The following is a 21,330-nucleotide window of genomic DNA, read 5'->3' as shown; positions in this document are numbered from 1 at the left end:
AGTGAAGACCCATTTGGTTACGTCGGCTGCCTGTCCAGTCTAGTCTTCAGTGCCTCAAACAGCGGGACTTTCGCCCCTTCCTTGGCAGCCTTGTCCCCTGTCTACCACAGGGGTTCGCAAACCTTTCTACCGGGTGGGCCACATCTTAATAGAGAGATTCCCTCCTGGGCAGCCCCCTTTCCATTCACAATTATGAGGACACTTCACCTCCCATTCATGATCCTGGAAACCACCTCTCCTCCCACTCTCAATCGCCCAGCATCCCTGTGGCAACGGCTGCACACTCTGATGGGAAAGTAACATTTTTAGCTTTCTGTACTATGACGTAGTAGCTGGAAACAAGCAGGAGGAACCAGCATCGGGGGACCAGCCAGCTTTCTACAGACCATCAGCAAATGCTCTGAGGCCCACGGTTTGGGATCCACTGGCTTAATAGATCTCACTGCTAGAAAACATTCCCTGCCACCCAGGTGAGATTTTACTGTGGTTAATTCAGTTCTCGCACTGTTGGACTATCCGGAACACTTGCTCTCGCTTCATGTCCATGATCTTGTTCTCCTAGGTGGTTAGCGCCATCCCCCTTTGTGTTCATTTGGCCAAGCCAAAAGGATTTAATTCTTCAGTCTTCCCATGTAAATCCCCTGCCCAGTGGCCAAATCCACATGCAGCCATGGTGCTGGCCCAACAGCATCTGTGGGATGTCAGATGGGGAACTGAGGCACTGGGAGATTAAGTAACACGCTCATAGTCACACAGCGAGTCTGTGGCAGGGCAGGGAATTGAACCTAGATTGCCAGAGTTCCAGTGCCTGAACCACAAGCCCGCCCTTCTCTGTCCTCACTCTCGTAGCCAGCCACTGGGTTGGACAGTGCTTTACAAACCCATCGTCAGACGTGGCCTCAGCCCCAAAGAGCTTCCGTTCTCCTTTCAATGGAAGAAAGGTGATCTACAGCAGGGGGAGCTGTGGTCGATCTGCTGTAACCAATGGCTGGCCTCGAGGAGTGGGTTTTCAGGAGATTATTAGAACTGCCATGCCCATAAGGTCAATGAAAGTCATGGTGTCTGTAACCGGGCCAGCCTTAAGGAAAATGGCATCCTGGGCAAACTTGTATTTTGGTGCCCCGGCCCCCGCTGCCTCCCCATCCACCCTCCATTGTCCTGGCCCCTTCTGCCTCCCTGGGGTCCCCATCACCCCCAGGCCCCACTCCCTCCCCACCCTTTTCCCCGAGCTCCCTTCCACGGACTTGCACCCAGGCCCGCCCCTCTTGACCATGGCGGCCGGAGAGTGGCGGCTGCTGGCCGGCATCCCAGAGGTGCCGGGGCTATGAACTGCCAAGCCTAGAGGTGCCAGGGCTCAGCCCTGGCAAGCCCAGCACAAATTAAGCACTGACACCCCCCACCTCCAACCACAGCGCTCTGGGTAGTCTCCCACCCTGGTCAGCCAGTCTGTAATGCTGGCAGTCCCCTGGGGACAGTGCTGAGATCTGACCCCATCTCTACTATTCCTGCTCTGTTTAGAGTGCCTGGTCATTGCCTGTGTCAAACAGAATGGAACGTATAATCACAAAAGACCAATCTTTCTTAGCCACTGGCACCAGACACAAATGAAGGGTAGAACAGTGTATCTTACAGGGCTGGGCTTCATGCACACAGAGGTCCTTAGAGCACAGAATTTCCAACACGTGCCTTTGTACAACCATTACAGCACCGATCAATGCCCCTTACTGGCTGCACCCACCCTGGGCTGGCACACCACGAGGCACCCCTTTGAGCCAGTTCTGCAAAAGTAACAGCTGGAAATGCTGTCTCTGAAATGCTGAGAAAGAGCCCAGCACGGAAACCCCACCCTACTGACCCACGGTCTGTGTCTTTATATAGAGAGGATAATAAGAGTGCACTGAGAGAGAAACACCCTGTGGTTAGGGCTCGGGGGTTTTAAATTGCCACCTTTGGGCAGACGTCTTCAATTAAAAGATGAGCTCAGATTGGCCCAGAGGAGCATTCCTCTTTAGAGAGAGCAGGCAAATAAGATGAGCTATGAGATGCGCTGTTATGATAGTGCACAGTGCAGAGAAAGCTGGTTGGAGGCCTCTATTTATCCCATCCCAGCATTACAAGAACTCAGCGACTAGGATGAAAGGAGGTACTTTCTCAAGCCACTGTGGAACTCCCTGCCGCATGTGGAGGCATGTCACTCTGCTAGACCCAGAAAAGAATCAGAGTCCCATGACCAAGGCGCTGTTACAGCACCGAGGAGAAATAAAGCTCTGAACAGGGAGTGCCAGGAGACTTGGGTGCAGGCCTGGGGCTGTAAAGACTACGGACTGGACAAGTACGAAGTCCTCCTTTGGGCATGCTGAGGGGTGTGCAAGGTGATTTACAGAGCCACCGACCCATTGTAGAGTAACTCCAGACCATGTTCTAGTTAGAACTGATCATTCCTCAGAGGCTGTACGTTTTCTGTATTTTCTTCGTTATTCTTTCTGGGCCAGGGTCACTTGAGGTTGAGGAGTGTTTCTTTCCTATTCCATACAGCCGGAAGAGCAGTGAAGGATCTTTCCGCCTCAGCATCGAAGGCCTTCCTTTCTCCCAGTCCTGAGTTCATCAATCAATCCTATTCTACTCCGGCCTAGTCTGTTCCGGTTCTTACGTTACAGAGCCTTTGAGGGCCTTCCAGAAGTGCATTGCACAACATGACTAACATCTGTCCCCTGGGGGTCTTTTGTCTCTCCCTCCCCCAGGAGAAATCATGAGGGAGGAAGGGTTGGTTTCAGTTCTTTTAATAACTGACCATATTCCATGTGTGCTGCGCTATGTGTTTCTATACCCTCTGTTCGCCAAGCCCATCCTTTCCCCCAAGCCTTGCTCTTTGTTTGTGTTCGGTTGTTTCCTGAACCATCCCAGAATAGAGTCGGGGAAATGGGCTGTCTGGGTGTCTCCTCGGAGAGGAAAAGCACAGAGCGAGGGCAGCAAGCTGCAGGATTCATTTCTGACTGTGCTGTCAGCTCCTATTCCGCAGAGCAGGGGGACGGGATGCTGCCTTGCATTTCTGCATGCTGCCTCGTTATCCCACCAGCCAGGAACTCTGCAGTTCTGATCCCAGCTCCGTCACTAACTCCCTCTATAGCTCTGAGCCAGTGACGGGGCCTGGAATGGCATGGAATATGGTCCCATCGAAGCTGGAGGTGGCATTTCCAGCTCAGGTAGAAGTTGCTAAAAAATACCAAGGTAGCTGCAGCTGCATGGGCCCCGCCCCATCTGAAACCTTGTATACTCGCAGCAGCTAGCCTGTCCCGCCGCCCATGCAGCCGTGGCTACAGGGTTATTTTTAGTGTCTACCCCAGTGCCTATTTTTGTGTCTAGCCACACTGGAAATGCCAACTCCAATGTCCATGTACCCAGGATGTCATAATATGGAGGGGAAGGATGTGGCCTAGCCGGGATACCGCTCCCAGTCTGGGCATCTCAGAAAGATGTTGACTCCTCTGGCCAATTAAGGAACAACTTTGAGGAAGTCCTACACGCTCCTCCTGCACTGGAAGGGGACAGCTAGTATGTGGGACAACAATGTGAAGAGGGTTATGGGATGGATTCTTTGGGTACGTGGAGAGTAGATCTGAAAAACAAAGCAGGGAAAGCTGGGGTGAATCTGAGTGTCCTGTGGGCTGTAAAGGGGCATGGGGCCTTTTACCTCTAGGTCACCAGTTCGGATTCAACCCATGGTGAAAGTTGTCGCCAGCAGCGTTGGCTGTTTCTTGGCCTGTATGAAATGAGTTTGGCTGATCTCAGTCCATTCTAAGCACACGCATTGCAAAACCCACTACCTCCACTGGCACTCATTAGCCCCTTTCTTAGCAACCTCATCCACAGGCCAAGACTTGACTGGAGCACAGAGACTGAACTTCCCCGTCAGCCCTTGAGTTGGTCCATCGAGGCAGGGCGGGGATGCATTAGGAGAGCAGGGGGCGGGGGGAGACTTGGCTTTGCCACTGGCTGCGCTGTACCTGCTCTGCAGATAAGCACGAGACTTCATGCCCCAAGTGTGTGAATGTGGCACTTTTCCCCTGGCCCTGGCTAGGCCTGGAGAAATAACCGAGAGAAAGCTCCATACGAAATAAGAAAAGAGAGAGGAAAGGAGTGAGAACAAGGGGGTCAGGGAAAGAGGAAGAGGGCTGGATAAGGCAGAGGAGAGGAAACAGATGGGGGAAATCAGAGTTATCGAGATGAACGTCACATGCCAATGGGGAAGGTGAGAATCCCCCTGGTCCCACCACAGGGCAGGGCACAGCAAGGGCAGATTACGCAGGGCTATCTGCTCCCACACGTTGCTGCTTACTTCGTCTGTTGTCATCCTAAGTGAAACTGATTAGCAGAGAGAGTGACTTCCTTGTTCAAAGGTGACCTATGTGGCAATAAGGGGGCTGATGGAGGCAAAGGGAAGGGAAGGCTGTGCCCTGTCAAATTCCTATATGTGCAGGAAGTGGTGTCGGTGACTCCGTAAACAGCAAAGGTAGCACAGTGTCAGGGGACGCTGCATTGCAGGAAGGGGTGATGGTGATGCATGAGGGGGCGCTCTCCGCCATCAGTCAGTACTAGGGGTGCTGTGCTGCAGGGATTGGGGTGGGTGACTCAGTAGGGGGCACTCTCTTCTTCAAGTCAGCGATGACCCCAGCTCCCCGGTGTCAGATGATGCCTTTCAGGGGTGAGGTGGCCATTACAGATCCCCTGGCACTTTCTGCAAGCGGCTGGAGGTGCTAAGCTGGGTGTCCTGTGCACAAGCCAACTCAGGTAACAACATTCCGCCGACTTCGGTGCAGTTCCTACTGCGTATGGGATTCTCCTTCCCTTCGTGCCCTAAACCGTTGCGTCGTGTTCCTGTGCGCTGCTCAGGAATTGCTGGGCTCCACTCCAGAGCTGGCTGCATTTCAGCAATGGGCGAAGCGATCCCTGGGTACTAGGGAGGAACAACAGTCACTCCATAATTAAGGCTGCAACTGAGTTTCCATGATATAAAGACGGTTTTGCCTTCCCACCTATAAAATCTACAGAAAAGATCTAGTGACCTCAAACCTGACAGGTCAGATCTGGGCTCGTGGTAGAGCTGTTGTGCACAATTTGAAGCAACCGAGACCAGGGCTTCCTGAATTATAAGTCTCTGAACAAGGAGACATTAAATGCAATTCCCAGATTCTCCCAATTCATTTTGCCCATGTGTAGCACAAATTCAGACGGCAGGAGAGAGAGCCAATCCCTACTGTTGGTCTCCCCTAGGTGGGACCTAGTGCCCACAGCCAACATTCAGTGGGTCAAAGTTCAGCTTCAGGAGTTACTAGAATTAGATTGAGTGACCCCCGTGGCGGCCTGCCAGCTCTGATGAGCTCAGTGAAGCCTGTCACAGGGCTGCTGGAGACCTGCGCTTTCCCTTTGTGAAAGAAGCTTCTAACCTGTTTCCTTGCAGAGGCACGGCTGGATCCTCTGCCAGTGCCGATCAATAGTGTCAGTGGAAAACCGATTTTCCATTCGAGGCCTCACAAGGGGGCTCTCTGTTCCAGCAAATGTCAGAATGCCAAGGGAAGGGGGGTACCCCAGGATACCTTCCCTCCCAGAGCTACCCTGATTTCACCCTATCCTCACCTCCCAGAGGAATCTTCTGAGGTCTGTAGAGAGGGGGCCATCTAGAGATCTAGGAATGGAGGCTGCAGAGGACAGGAGGTTGGGCTGAGGTCTCCCACATACACACGCCCCGCTCTCTTATCCACTACCTGAGCCTCTGGATTCCTGCAGTCCCCACTCAGACACTCAGCCAGTCCTTCTGGGCCACCTGCCTGACCCAGCAGTGTGGGGGCACTGGAGGAAGGAGTTATTTCACGGGCAGTTGGCGAAAGGGATCAGACACTCAATCCAGGGAGAGGGAAGCGGACTGGATTGCAGGGAAGGTGGCGTTGGCCTTATCAGAGGGAACGGTTTCTACAGCTCACCCTGGCCCTGTAAACCCTGCTGACACCCTGGCATGCCTCCAGGAGAGCTAAGCAGGGGTCTGACCCTTTCTCCGTGGGCACAGGTTACCCAGCCAGGACATAACCCCTTGCACTCTGCACAGGGAAACCACCTCTGCATCTCCATGGGGGGTAGGACAGAGTGCCCTAGGGGGCTGCTCTGTCCAGCCCATCCTGAGACCCCTGGTCCCCAGCTCTGTGCAGCCCCCGCGGACCCTGGTGCCTCTCCAGACCCGCTGGCAGATTTCTTCGCCTCGGCTGTGCTGCCAGCATCAGATTTGGCAGCCGATGCGGGTGACGTTGTCAGTTTCCTGACAGCGTTCTGGTGTTACCCGGGTAACCCGACTGCTAGCGAAGGAGGCCTGACCTCTGGGAGCTGTTTACCAGCCAGAGAGAGACACCAGTGCCAATGGAGCTGGGAGGAGCTGCTCTGGCTCCAAGGCTGGCATCTTCCTTCCTGGCACCTGCAGCGGGGGGGCCCAGTGCCCGCACCACCATCAGCCTCCTCCGTCCCATCCCCCTAGCACAGGGGTGCCCAATGCCCGCACTCCTGCCAGCATCCTCCATCCCATCCCCCGGCACAGGGGTGCCCAGTGCCCGCACTGCCATCAGCCTCCTCCATCCCGTCCCCTGGCACAAGGGCTCCCAGTGCCTCCACCCCTAGTCAGCCTCCTCCTTCCCATCCCCCCAGCACAGGGTGCCCAGTGCCCACCACCCCATCAGCCTCCTCCATCCCATCCCTGGGCATAGGGATGCCCAGTGCCTGCAACCCTGTCAGCCTTCTCCATCCCATCCCCCTGGGACAGAGGTGCCTGCCCCCGCCCCCCCCCGTCAGCCTCCTCTTTCCCATCCCCCTGGCACAGGGGCTCCTAGTGCCTGCACAACTGCCAGCCTCCTCCGTCCCATCCCCTGACACAGGGGTGCCCGCACCCCGCATCAGCCTGTTCCATCACATCCCCTGACACAGTGGTGCCCATATCCCCTGTCAGCCTCCTCTGTCACATCCCCCGACACAGGGGTGCCCATATCCCTGTCAGACTCCTCTGCCCCCTACCCATGGTCCTGGGCTTCAGTCCCCTCTGCCCCACACCCTGTGTCTCATTCACACTGGCCAGCATGAGTGCCAGTCTTTTGACCGCCCTCAGCCCAGGTGTAAATGGGGACCCAAGGTTCAGGGCAGGAAGCAATCAGCTCTCCATGACTTCTACCCCTGTTCCTGGTATGACCCCACCTCAGCCCAGTCCCCTGTGTAGCGTCTCACCCATTCTCGCCCCATTTCCCAGTGTCTCCATAAGCCAAAATCCCACTGGCTCCTGCCCCTCGCCCAGTGTCCCTCCCACACTCCCAGTCTGTTTTGCATGGCAGGGGGTGAGAAGGTGAATGTGCATATGGTGGAGGCTGGCCGCGGGTTTCCATAACCCCTGCCTGGCGCTCGGCCCAGCCGATCACAGCACTTCTCCATGGTATGGCCAGGAGGCTTGTGGCGTGTGTGAAAGCCATGGCAGAAAGGCCTGCACCCTCCTCCCAGGGAACTGAGGATTCACTTCTGACTTCCCAGTTGGATGCACCCTGCCCTGGATCAGGCTCTGAATCTATTTCTCAACCTCTGCTCTCAGCCCTGCCTCCTTGTGTCTTCTGTCCATGCCAGTCGATCCCTTTGGAAGGCACCTGGTGGCCCCAGATCAGCGGCTGACGGGCTCTGAGTGGCTGGAGACCTGCCCTGGCAGTGGGGCCCCCGGGATGTTGTTTGGAAAGAGACTGAATGGTGGGCATGGGTCTGGTGATCTTGTCCGCATTCGAAAGTGGGCCTGGGAGTGGAGTAGGGCGGCTTTCCTCTTGTTTCCCTATTGATGAGGCTGGTAAAGCACTAGCCCGCTTTCCCCTCCATCTGAGATGCCTGTGACATTTCTGGGGGTGAATCGAGGTGTCCGGGGTGAATCGTCAGCCACCCGCTTACGGCGTGAGGGAGCCTGGTCTGTGCCAGGGGAATGGGCCGGCTGCTGGCAACACAAGTGCTATCGCAAGCCCCACTCTTCCCCAGTAGAGCCTAGCAATTTACACACCCTGCTTTGTTACGCTCGAGTACCCACTCCCGGGGCTTCTGGACACCCACACTGCCCAACGAGCTGCTGCCTCGGGGGAAGCCGTACCCCCCTGCCCCCCATTCACTGGGGTCACCTCCGTTCAATACGCTCTTTAGCATAAGGCACTTAGACGTGTCTATAGTAAAACCAAAGTGAAGTTTATTTGCCCGAGCTTGAGATAAAGATTTAAATAAAAGCAAATATAAGGATATGGGGTGCTGGAACAGGAGGGCCAGGGAGCTATGCCCACCCACTTTTTACCGGGCATAAAGGCAAGCGACAGGGGGAGAGGGCGGAGAAGAGCGAGTGGGGGGTGGGGATCTTGGGGGGAAAAGGAGGTGTGAGGGCGGGGCCTTGGTGGGAAGGAGCAGCAGGGTTTGGGGCCTCAGGGGAAGGGGCAGCAGGGGAGGGGCCTCGGGGAAGGGGCAGTGGGGGGCGGGGCCTCAGGGGAAGGGCCGTGTGGGGGGGGCCTTGGGAGAAGGGGCGGCAGGGGAGGGGTCTTGGGGGGAAGGGGCAGCATGGGGGGGGCCATGGTTCAAGCAGCAGTGGCCCTCCTGACTTTTAGGGAGCTTCCTTTGCCCCGATAAGGATTTGGCAACATATGATGACAGATAAAAGAAAAATATAAAACAGTCTAGACCCCGTACTTATTAAGCGGTTCCTTTGCCATCTGAGAAGGTGTTTCTCACCCAATGGTCAGTCCTTGCTGCGTTTGTCCAGCCCTGAGCTCTGGGATCCGCCTTTCCTGCGGGCAGAGCCACTTCTGTAATGGAGAACATCTCGTGCCCTTTCTCCTCTTACACAGACCCAGACTTTTGTCTCGTTTCATAGTCAAGGCAATTTGGTAACTTCGGTTCACCCCTGAAGGTCCCCTATTCAGAGTCCAGGGCTCCTTTCGTCTTGTGGATGCTCCAGCCTGCACCTGATCCAGATCACAAACCCAGGACTAGTCGATTATTCTCAGTGTTGAGTTACTCAGCTCTGAGACTCATCCCGCCTGGGATGGCATGTTTTACCTCCAGCAGTTTGGGAGCATAATAGTCTACATGTTACATGACTCTAAAATGGTTTCCTGTACAAACACCTCACAATACCCATGAGAACCAGCTAGTGCTTAGCTTTGGCAGAGACCCCACAGGAGTCCTTTGGGTGCAATATCGAGACAATGACCAGACATGGGTATAATACACCTGCCTGGGCAGGGCTGTGTCACATACCCATGGGCTCGGTTCATTTTGACTCCATGGCTGAGACACGTCTGGCCAGTACACAGCTCCCCCAGCAGTGACACTGGTTGATCTGCAAACTCCATTCTTGTGGCTTTCACCATTCGAGAATCCCACCATGCAAGGAGAGCCCGGTCATACACAGTGGCTTAGCTGTTCAAAATATGCATGGGGAGGGCACTGACATGTCCTCTCTCGCCGAATGAAAGCCAGCCCGTGCAGCAGGGCACCACTTGATTCCTTCTCCAGCCTTGATGGGGTATGAACTTGACGAGGCTTTGTTCTGGGCTGCCGACCAGGGGTGAATTTCCCCCTCAGTCTTTACTCAGGCAAAACTACCACAGCCCTCAGAGAGAGCTTTGCCTAAATAAAGTTACCAGGCCTTTGCCCAGCACTCTTTAAAATAACTTTCTAGTCTTTGAATTGCAGCCCCGTTGGAAACCTGAAACTATTTTCCTCTTAGTTTGTTACTGTAGGGTTGCTTCTGAGCGCTGGCGCTGTGCCCTCTGCTCTCTTGTTTGTTTACATACATATTTACAGTACCTGGGCTTGCCAGAATTTGATTTTTTAATATGTCCTTTTGAGGGATAATATTCATTTTTAAGCATTTTTAAAAATGCTTATCAATTTAATTGTTCACAACAGCACAAAATTAAGGGTTTTTAAGCATTGTTTTAGTTGTATCAATATAAATTTTCACAGTGGGGGAAATTATCGGGATGGGTCACACAATAGGGGAGGTCAGACAATAATTAGTTCATGACGGTAGAGGCTGAGATTCAAAAAATTAAAGCTGTATAATCGTTCACACACAAACTGGCCGCGTTACGTCAAAGCGTACAAAGCAAATACCCTAAAAGCAAACTCTAATAAGTTCTCACGCAGCATTTTTCGTACTTTGCCTAGCTGTCAATTTCAGTTATTATCAGTGGAAAGATTTGTTGTTGGTTTGTCTGTGTGCAGTGAAATCAACATTGACTAGTAAAACCAGAATCCTTCCAAGGCTCACAATACATAAACAATGCTGCAGAGCTCCACTGCGAATCTGCTTGCAGAGCTGACCCACAAGGAAAACCTATGTGTTGCAGAAAGTGGTCATGCAACAACCGGCTTCCTTCTGAAATGGCATAGACCCGAAAGCCCCAGTGACATGCTCGAGGGTGCTGTGCCACTGAGCGCACGTCAGATAAGCTTGCAGTCCTGGCTGCTTGGGGTTATAACTGATCACATGGCACTTTTCACAAGAATAGAAATGGTATCTCTGACTGGATGCATTCTGCCTCCCCAAATTCCTCCTAAGCATTTGGTTGGAAACATGATTCTTCCTCATGTCCTGTCTGAAGCTGCTGCATGCAGTTAAGCAGCTGCTGTGTTCCAACCCAGAGGTGGCTGCATTTCAGTGAGGCCCGGAGTTATTTTCATGCACACAATCCAGCTAAAAGGTACTGCCGGAATATGTCATTATTAATCACTACACTGCACAACAGCAGCCGCGGCTCTGGGCATGGAAGAGTGAAAACGAGAATGGGCTTCTGGGAAAGGGTCACGTGTCCATCTCTTTCTTCTCTAGTTGACATTCGGGAGATAAAAGAGATCCGCCCAGGGAAGAATTCCCGGGATTTTGAACGATATCCAGAAGATGCTCGGAAACTGGACTCCACCATGTGTTTCATCATGCTGTATGGCCCAGATTTCAGGCTCCGGACACTCAGTGTTGCTGGTCAGTGCTGGGTGATGGAGGATGACAACGGGCAGGGAGGGTCTAATCTTGATTCTTTCCTTTCCCAATTTCTTCCTAGGGCTGTTAAGGTTTCATGGATGAGGCGGCCTCACCAGTTTTCCCACCCACCCAAGCTCTGTCCTGGCCCAGGGGAGAGGGTGGGAATCAGCTGTGGTGGAAACGAGGACGTGGACACACGGGCTGGGGGAAGAGGGCCATGAAGCCTCTTAGCAGGGAGAAGACAGGTCAGGTTGTCACCATCTCCCTCCAGCAGTCCTTTCTCCCAGCATCCCTCCTCCCTGACACAGCGCCCCCCACCCAGACCCCACTCGCAGCGAGGGCCATCCCTGATGGAATGCTACTCTCAGGGTGAATTTGGCCCATTGGCACAGGCGCCAACTCCAGGGGTGCTCTGGGGCTCCAGCACCGACGGGGAAAAATAGCGGGGGCTCAGCGCCCACCAGCCCTGACTGTTTGGGAGGATCTAGGGGGAGAGCGGAGAGCAGTGAGCGGGCGGGGGGTCTGGGGGAGGGGGCAGAGTGGGGGCAGGAAGAGGCGGAATGAGGGCGGGGCCTCAGGGAGGGGCGGACGGGGGGGCAGGGCCTCGGGGCAGCACGTGTGTGGAGCACCCACCGTGAAACATAGAAGTCGGTACCTGTGCCCAGTTGGCCAAGGGTGAAGCCAGCTGGATGGAAATGGTGCTGTTGTCCGTACAAAGAAGGGCATTGTCTAAACTCAGCTAGAGATGAGGAGCAGCCAGATCCCTCAATCCCCGTACCCCCGAGCTGTGGGGAGAGGTCAGCCCGGGAGCAGACCATTGCAGCCCGGCCCCATCTCTAGTGTAAGTGCAGAGAGGGAACTTCCCTTAGCCCCGCTCCTCCCACTGCCGGACTCTGCTCTTCTCCCTCCTCAGCCTTCTGTGAGGAAGACGTCAACCTGTGGATGACGGGCCTGAACTGGCTGGTGACGGACACTCAGAAAGCCCAGACGCCGCTGCAGATTGAAAGGTATGGGCAGGGAGCTGGGCTGCTGGGGGGGCTGGGGATCCCTCTGTCCCGTCACTCCAGAGCCTGGCTGGGTGGGCCGGGAGATCCGAGCCACCCCTGGGCACTGCAGAGTGAGGTGGGACTCAGGGAAGTGAAGAGCACACAGGGTTGCTAGTTTGGTTTTTCTTCATCCCCATTTTGGGGTGCCCAATAATCCTGGAGAGCACTGAACGAATGCGGGCCCCAGAGCTGGCTGGGGTGCTGATGAGGGGATGAAACGCCTTCCTGAGGTGTAATCCCCTCCGGAAGAGGCCGGACCCCATCACCCCAGCATGTGCGTTAACTGCACCGTGCTCCTAGCCGTCTCACTGCTGGGACCCCTCGGCTCCAGGCTGATCCGTTTCTTCTCAATCCTCTTGCTAGGTGGCTGCGGAAACAGTTTGACTTGATGGACAGGACGAGAGAAGGCAGGTGAGTGAGGCGGACAGGCAGGGACAACAGGAGGGTTGATGACCCTCGGTGTTTTCATACTAGCAGGTATCACTGCAGAGACTATCCGCCTCTCGCCCGGGTTTGCCACACTTTCTGTGGCAGCCACCGGAGGGCGGTCTGCGCAGGATGGGGGGAGCTGGCCTGATAGGGCCTGAGGCTGGCAGACCCCCTTCGGGAGCTCAGAAATGCTTGAGCTCTTCAGAGGATGGGGAGAGGAGACAAACATTTCATGGTGGCTGGAAAAATGAGGCCTTGCCCAGTCGTCCAGCTCTCTGCCACTCCCTGCCCACCACACAGCCCTGCTGTGCCTGCTCCTTTCCCATCACCCAGTCCCCACAGGCTGGCAGATAAAGCCTCAGGAGATAAAGCAGCGGAAGCCCTGATCCTGCAGTCCTTGTGCTCTCCGAACTCCCACTGGCTCGACTGGGAGCTTGGAGCATGCTAAGTTGGCGGGATGAGGGCTGGTTGTCTGACCGGCTCAGGTTGGAAGATATTGTGGCTTTAAGCAGGGGGGAAATTTGATCCCATTGTCAGAGCCGTGGCCAGGGCCAGGATCCCACTGGAACAGGCTCTCAAGGAATCTGGAGCCAAACGGGACTAAACGGAGAAGATGGAAATGAGACAGTGTCTCTTTGAGAAGCCATGGGGAGTTGGGAGGTGGGGGGGGGAGGGGCAGGGAGGAGGAAAGAAAACTGGATTTAAAATGTTTTGTTTAATCAGCATTTTGGTCCCTTTCTGTCCAGCTAGCTAACAAGGTGCAGCTGCTGGGGCGGGGCCCAGCAGACCTCTTTGCCCTGCCGCATGCCAGCTCTGTGTAAACAGGACATCGGACAGGAAGTGAGGGGTTCCATCCAGGAAGAGGAGGGGGCCTGGGCAGGAAATGATGGGACATGGGACAGGAAGTGGGGCTAGTGTGGAAGGAGCAATCGGCTTTACAGAAACATGGGTGTGTCCCCTGGGGACCTGAGTGCTATATTCAAGTCTGAAACAGAAGCACAGCAAGGGAGAAAGGCCTTCAGGACTATCCCCAAGAGACAGCACTGCGGGAGTCTTCAGGGATGCCTCCCTGCACCAGGCACTTGGCAGAATCCCACTGAGATGATTTGATGAGGCATGTTTTGTTATCCCACTGAGATTGTCCTACAAAGCACTCGGGTACTCCAGCAATGGGCTTCCACAGCAGCCCAGCTCGACAGGGTGGAATTTGTACACCATTGGGGGATGCATAGCGTATTCAAAGTGCCAGATGAGAGCGGTATTAATACCACGGCAGGGATCCTGGGGGGCCTGCTGGGAAGGTGCGCGGCTGAGTCTCTGAGACACAGCAGGAGTCCCCCTGTGCTATCCCCACCCCATGCCGCTCTACCTTGCGTTCCCGAGCACAGCGCAGAGGCTGGCCGCGGAGCTGAAGGCGGTTGAAGTTGATCACGTTAAATTCAGTGAGGCCAGCTGAAGCAAAGCAAAGCAATGCTTAGGGTCTGATCCTGAACAGTGCTGAGCACCCGTATCCCGGTCAGTGATTGGTCTTTGAACTCTCAGAGCACCCACAACTCTGATCTGAGTCCCCGTGCGGGGACGGCACTCGGCACTTCTCAGGATCAGGACCCACATCTCTGCAACTCGGCTGAGCTTTTCCTGCCTGCCTTCCCTTCGCTGGTGTCACACACCAGTACTCAGCCCTTCCAGGGACCTCTCGAAGCTTGTGGCCCATCCAGCACGGAATCAAGTGACGTGGTTCTTGGTGTCTCAGGCCCGGTCTACTTGGAAAAGTTTGGCTGGCCTAACTCTGTTGGTGAGAAGTGTGAAAAAAATCACTCCCCTACCTGACACAGCTGCACCAGCAACAGCCCCAGGGTAGATGCAGTTATACCCACAAAAAAAGAATCCCTTTGCTGGGACAGGTTATTTTGTTCAGGGATCTGAGATAATCTCTACTGGGAGAAGAATTCTTTTGCTGGTCTAAGCTGCGTCTGTGCTTGGAGGGTTTGCCGGTGTAGCTATACCAGCGAACCCTTTCTGGTGTAGATCAGAACTAAACTACTAAACTACACCCAGGGCCCTCCGTCAAATCCCAGAGAACACAATGAGCAGCTGTAGACTAGGCTAGCAAGTGCAGAAGGGGGTGGGGAGGGGTGGGGGAGAGGAGGGAGCAGGAGTGGAATAGAACATGCCGCCACCTGCTGTCTGACTTGGGTAACTGTAGATTCAAGCCACACAGGGCTGTGCATTTGGGTTCTGCTGAAACCCAAATAGCTTGAAGAAAAGGAGAACTTGTGGCACCTTAGAGACTATCATAGAATCATAGAATATCAAGGTTGGAAGGGACCTCAGGAGGTCATCTAGTCCAACCCCCTGGTCAAAGCCGGACCAATCCCCAATTTTTGCCCCGATCCCTAAATGGCCCCCTCAAGGATTGAACTCACAACCCTGGGTTTAGCAGGCCAATGGTGGGTAAAACACCGCTTCTTCAGATGCATCTGAAGAAGAAGAAGAAGTGGTATTTTATCCACGAAAGCTTATGCCCAAATAAATCTCTTAGTCTTTAAGGTGTAGGGTGACCAGATGTCCCAATTTTATAGGGACAGTCCTGATCTTTGGGTCTTTTTCTTATATAGGCTGCTATTATCCCCCACCCCTGTCCCAATTTTTCACACTTGCTGTCTGGTCACCCTATTAAGGTGCCACCAGACTCCTTGTTGTTTTTATCAGCTCTTGCAGTCATTCAGCCCTTACCTAGCCCCCAGAAGCATGACAGAAAGCCAGTGAAGAACTAAGCACAATAGCATGCTAGATTCTGCGCACATCCCTTCCAAGCCAAATCCCCAGCAAGGTCTGGGACTGGAAGGACTGGGCTGGGCCCACTTCCCCTTCTTGTTCTGCAGACAAATACACACTGGCACGTAACCATGAGTGGGTGGGACTGTGTGAAGTCAGTGAAGCTGCCTTGATTTACACTGGCTGGGGATCCGGCCCCACCATCTCTAAAGGTTTGCTGACTTGGGGTTCTTTTGCTGAAGTCACACACATGTTAGTCCTTCAGAGAAGAGCTCTCTCATGGCGTGATGTTGTGGTGGGTGTCTGCTATAGACCAACAGACCACGAGGATGAGATAGACGAGGCTTTCTTCGGACAACTAACAGAAGTTTCCAGATCACAGGCCCTGGTTCTTACGGGGGACTTCAATCACCCTGACATCTGCTGGGAAAGCAATACAGCGGTGCACAGACAATCCAGGAAGTTTTTGGAGAGTGTTGGGGACAACTTCCTGGTGCACGTGCTGGAGGAACCAACTAGGGGCCGTGCTCCTCTTGACCTGCTGCTCACAAACAGGGAAGAATTGATAGGGGAAGTATAAGTGGGTGGCAACCTAGGCAGCAGTGACCCTGAGATGATCGAATTCAGGATCCTTACAAAAGGAAGAAAGGAGAACAGCAGAATACAGACCCTGGATTTCAGAAAAGCAGACTGACTCCGTCAGGGAACTGATGGGCAGGATCCCCTAGGAGGCTAATATGAGGGGGAAAGGAGTCCAGGAGAGCTGGCTGTATTTTAAAGAAGCCTTATTGAGGGCGCAGGAACAAAACATCCTGGTGTGCAGAAAGAATAGCAAATATGGCAGGCGACCAGCTTGGCTTAACAGAGAAATCTTCGGTGAGCTTAAACACAAAAAAGAAGCTTACAAGAAGTGGAAACTTGGACAGATGACTAAGGAGGAGTATAAAAATATTGCTTGGCCATGCAGGAGTGAAATCAGAAAGGCCAAAATACAACTGGAGTTGCAGCTAGCAAGGGATGGGAAGGGGAACAAGAAGTGTTTCTACAGGTATGTTAGCAACAAGAAGAAGGTCAGGGAAAGTGTGGGCCCCTTACTGAATGAGGGAGGCAACCTAGTGACAGAGGATGTGGAAAAAGCTGAAGTACTCAATGCTTTTTTTGCCTCAGTCTTCACAGACAAGGTCAGCTCCCAGACTACTGCACTGGGCAGCAGAGTATGGGGAGGAGGTGAGCAGCCCTCTGTGGTGAAAGAACAGGTTAAGGACTATTTAGAAACACTGGACATACACAAATCCATGGGGCCGGGTGCAATGCATCCAAGGGTGCTGAGGGAGTTGGCGGATGTAATTGCAGAGCCATTGGCCATTATCTTTGAAAACTCGTGGCCATCGGGGGAGGTCCCAGACGATTGGAAAAAAGGCAAATATAGTGCCCATCTTTAAAAAAGGGAAAAAGGAGAATCCAGGAAACTACAGACCAGTCAGCCTCACCTCAGTCCCTGGAAAAATCATGAAGCAAGTCCTCAAGGAATTCATTTTGAAGCACTTGAGGGAGAGGAAGGTGATCAGGAACAATCAACATGGATTCACCAAGGGCAAGTCATGCCCGACCAACCTGATTGCCTTGTATGATGAGATAACTGGCTCTGTGGATATGGGGAAAGCGGTGGATGTGATATATCTTGACTTTAGCAAAGCTTTTGATACGGTCTCCCACAGTATTCTTGCCAGCAAGTTAAAGAAGTATGGATCGGATGAATGGACTATAAGGTGGATAGAAAGCTGGCTAGATCGTCGGGCTCAACGAGTAGTGATCAACGGCTCAATGTCTAGTTTGCAGCCAGTATTAAGTGGAGTGCCCCAGGGGTCGGTCCTGGGGCCGGTTTTGTTTAACATCTTCATTAATGATCTAGATGATGGGATGGACTGCACCCTCAGCAAGTTTGTGGATGACACTAAGCTCTGGGGAGAGGTAGATGTGCTGGAGGGTAGGAATAGGGTCCAGAGTGACGTAGACAAATTGGAGGATTGGGCCAAAAGAAATCTGATGTGTTCAACAAGAACAAGTGCAGGGTCCTGCACTTAGGATGGAAGAATCCCATGCACCGCTACAGGCTGGGGACTGACAAGCTAAGCAGCAGTTCTGCAGAAAAGGACCTGGGGATTACAGTGGACGAGAAGCTGGATATGAGTCAACAGTGTGACCCTGTGGCCAAGAAGGCGAACAGCATATTGGGCTGCATTAGTAGGAGCATTGCCAGCAGATCGAGGGAAGTGATTATTCCCCTCTATTCGGCACTGGTGAGGCCACATCTGGAGTATTCCATCCAGTTTTGGTCCCCCCACTACAGAAAGGATGTGGACAAATTGAAGAGAGTCCAGCGGAGGGCAACAAAAATTATTAGGGGGCTGGGGCACATGACTTATGAGGAGAGGCTGAGGGAACTGGGCTTGTTTAGTCTGCAGAAGAGAAGAGTGAGGGGGGATTTGATAGCAGCCTTCACCTACCTGAAGGCTGATTCCAAAGAGGATGGAGCTCGGCTGTTCTCAGTGGTGGCAGATGACAGAACAAGGAGCAATGATCTCAAGTTGCAATGGGGGAAGTCTAGGTTGGATATTAGGAAACACTGTTTCCCTAGGAGGGTGGTGAAGCACTGGAATGGGTTACCTAGGGAGGTGGTGGAAACTCCATCCTGAGTGGTTTTTAAAGCTCAGCTTGATGAAGCCCTGGCTGGGATGATTTAGTTGGGGTTGGTCCTGTTTTGAGCAGGGGGTTGGACTAGATGACCTTCTGAAGTCTCTTCCAACCCTTATCTTCTATGATTCTATGGCTACAACCCTCATGGCAAGTACACAGCAAGGACCCTCTGGCTGCTGGTATTTTTAAGAGCACTATGCAAAATAACTGTGCGGCCCAAAATCAGACAGAGGGATCGAATATCTTCCCAACTGGTCTGTTCACCAGACCTACTTTCCAGGTATCAGTCTTAGTTCTCAGGTTTCTGAACTGCCCTCCTCTCCGTCCTCAGTAGATGGTGTCATTCTAATACAAATACCTTAGTCCCTCCTTAGTAGGAGGAGATTAAGTAACTCATATTTTTAAATGAGCTATGGGAGATCCCTAGGTTTGCTCAGACACGTCTGTCTGACCGATTTCTGAGTTCCAGTGCCTGGAACTTCACCTCTTACAGTGGCTCATTTGGAATCGGTGCATGTTCCTGAACGAAATGTCTGCTCTGCATGCGTTCAGCTAGCTCAGGAACAAACCCTGTTCCGTACCTGCCAGTTCTATGTGACATGGACTGCAGCCACGCAAACCACACCACTTCAGTGTGTCCACACTAGGGAGTTTCACCCAAAGAAGTGAGCTGTAGCTCACGAAAGCTTATGCTCAAATAAATTTGTTAGTCTCTAAGGTGCCACAATTCCTCCTTTTCTTTTCACAACCTGAAGTGATTCGATTTCGGAACCACCTGAGTGCGATCTCAGTCTGGAGGCCAGCCCCGTGTCTAACTGCTCAGTGAACTGAGAATTCAGATCCCTGCGGGAGACACAGGTTGAATGAACCACCTCTGCAGCCATGGGGGCTGGAGTGGCTGCAGCTCTTGACCCCTCTTCTTTCTCACAGAAACAGGCCCCTGCTTTCCTGAAGATTCATCTGGGAGGAGGGCAGGAGTGAAATTGCTCAAGGCCCCGAGCCCATGGGACCAGCTGGAGGCCCTGAGCCTGCATGAGAAGCTGGGCTCCCGCATGTCCCTCTCTGAGGCCTGACTCCTGCTTTGTGTGTCTTGCAGTATCACGTTGAAGGATCTGAAGGCCATGCTGCCCCAGGTGAACTACCGGGTGCCCAACATGAGGTTCCTGCGGGACAAGCTAGTGGTAAGAACACTCCCACGGTCTCTCCTCCCTCCCTTTATCTCTCCTTTTCTGACCCATCCTTTATAGACAAGGCCTATAGAATCGGATGGGGGGAAGCCAGCAGAGATTTGTAGAACCAACCTGGTTCCACAGAGATGACTCTGAAGTGACCCTTCCTGTGGGGAGGGAGATGTTGAGCTGCCCTATAGAATTGAAGAGGGACTTTCCCCGGCTATAGAGTTCGATAAGATGGGTCAACAAAGCCAAAAGTCCCATTGGCTTTTCCTGGAAGGGTTATCTCCTGCCCATTCCCGAGTCTCTGTTTGCCATAAGCTGGGAATGGGCGACGGGATGGATCACTTGATGATTCCCTGTTCTGTTCATTCCCTCTGGGGCACCTGGCACTGGCCACTGCCTGAAGACAGGGTACTGAGCTAGATGGACCTTTGGTCTGACCCAGTGTGGCTGTTCTTACGTTCTCTTATTCCCTTTCCTTTGCTATTTTGTGTTTGAGGGGTGTCTGCAGTCAATGAACATTAATGAGCAGCTGATGCCTCCTGGGCAAGTGGTCTCTCTGGAAGCCCTTCTGCTCCCAGCCTGTACTGGATTATCTGTGCCTTCCTCCTGCACGCCCTGTTACTAAGGGACATTTACAGGGAAACACAAGATCATAGTCCATTCCTAGGGCTGGCCAGTTGCATTTGCTGCTCATTCCCCATCCAAAGCCCCAATACTCCTCTCTCTGCCACTCACCATGTATAGCATGTAAGGAGAGAGGGACCCAAAGCACAAACTCTGGATCAAGATTCCAACCTCCCCTCCAAATAATCCAGCTGGCCCATCTCTAGACATGAGACAGGATTACGACATTGGCTCAGCATGTAGCACTGCATACCGGGACGTGTAATCCCCATGGACTGCCCGACGGTGGCTGCAGGCCACATTGTAGATCTCCCTGAGCTCTGCATGGGCCATGGGCTTGACTCAAGATGCTCCCAGCTGGAGCAGTACAGCATGGGAATCCCACTGGAGTCAGTGCTTTCGGCCAGGGGGCTTTTTTCCCTATCTTCTGCACCAGGGGCTTGAAGTCTCCCTAGGTCCTTCAGCTCTGGGAGGTCTGCTCCCTCCAGTTCTGTTCTCACCAGATTCCGTCTCTCTCCTTCCTCCTGACAGGAAGTGGAAGCCAGGAGCGACATGGCCTTCACCCACTTCACTCACTTCTACAAAAACCTAATGTTCGATGCTCAGAAATCGGTAAGAGGTTGGGGCCCTCAGTGACTCTGCCCCACCTGGGGTGACCCTGCGGCTGGGCCCAGACCCGGGGATGGGTAAGGAAGGCCAGAGAGGGGTCATGGTGCTGCTTGTCACTATTAATGGACGTTTCTGAAGCACCCTAAATGCACCTGTCACGTCACAGGAGATAGCCCCCGAGAACTGGCTGGGCGGGGGCTTTGTTGTAGGGACAGGAGATGGGGAAGACCATCTAGAGTGAGTCAGTGAGGGGAGGCTGTGGCCAGTGCGGTAGGTCCCAGCGGCAGCTCAGATTCCCGCCACAGGCTCTGAGATGCCTTTTGCCTGATGCTTTCCCAGACTCGAGACAAAGTCCCCCTGAGCCTCCTCCTCCAGTCCCCATCCAGCCTGCAGGTGGCACCTTCTCCACTGGCTCACCTGCCCCTGTCCCCCCTTTGCATTCCAGATCATCGAGCAGCTGGAGCTCTCCTTCCCCTTGCGGTGAGTACCAAAGATCCCTCCTTGTCAGATCCCGCCCCAGTCCCGGGTGGGGCACTGGCCCGCCAGCCAACCTGGTTCACTGTGTGTGTGTGTGAGAACAAGACTCAGAACCAAGAGGTCTCTTCACAAGTCCAACCCTGTCTGCTCCCACCGCAGCACACAGAGGGGACCACTGGGCACCACCCCCCAGGGCCACAAGGCTGGGCACCCACACTCTGCTTGTCCCTGCTCCCAGAGATGGTGACAGTGAAGCCAAGCCCGGGGGTGGAGTCCATGTCAGTGGGCTGGTACATGACTCTGACCCTATTAGATCGCCAGAGAACGGGCAGGTCTCAGACACAGTAATGTAAACCCAGAATGACTCCAGGGCAATGACTAGCGTGCTCGGGTTAATACTGTGTCACTGAGATCAGCGTCTGGGGAGGGAGCTGCGGGTCAGGACTCAGGTGCATCACCACCACTG

General features: G+C 53.6%; 1 protein-coding gene across 2 annotated transcripts in view; it reads left to right on the top strand.

Annotated features, from left to right (window-relative positions):
* The window catches only part of LOC141982047 (1-phosphatidylinositol 4,5-bisphosphate phosphodiesterase gamma-1-like), a 77,499-nt gene that overhangs the window by 24,802 nt on the left and 31,367 nt on the right, over nucleotides 1-21,330 (top strand). For both annotated transcript variants that reach the window (XM_074943727.1, XM_074943728.1), the window contains exons 2-7: nucleotides 10,877-11,026; nucleotides 11,940-12,033; nucleotides 12,436-12,483; nucleotides 19,073-19,157; nucleotides 20,310-20,390; nucleotides 20,833-20,867. In XM_074943727.1, coding sequence (XP_074799828.1) covers nucleotides 10,877-11,026; nucleotides 11,940-12,033; nucleotides 12,436-12,483; nucleotides 19,073-19,157; nucleotides 20,310-20,390; nucleotides 20,833-20,867 — 493 coding nt within the window. The remainder of the gene's footprint in view (nucleotides 1-10,876; nucleotides 11,027-11,939; nucleotides 12,034-12,435; nucleotides 12,484-19,072; nucleotides 19,158-20,309; nucleotides 20,391-20,832; nucleotides 20,868-21,330) is intronic.

The sequence above is a fragment of the Natator depressus genome, chromosome 2 (assembly GCF_965152275.1).
Source record: "Natator depressus isolate rNatDep1 chromosome 2, rNatDep2.hap1, whole genome shotgun sequence".
In the NCBI taxonomy this organism is placed as follows: domain Eukaryota; kingdom Metazoa; phylum Chordata; order Testudines; family Cheloniidae; genus Natator; species Natator depressus.
Note: the sequence above shows the minus strand (reverse complement) of the source record. Positions and strands in the feature narration are given on the sequence as shown.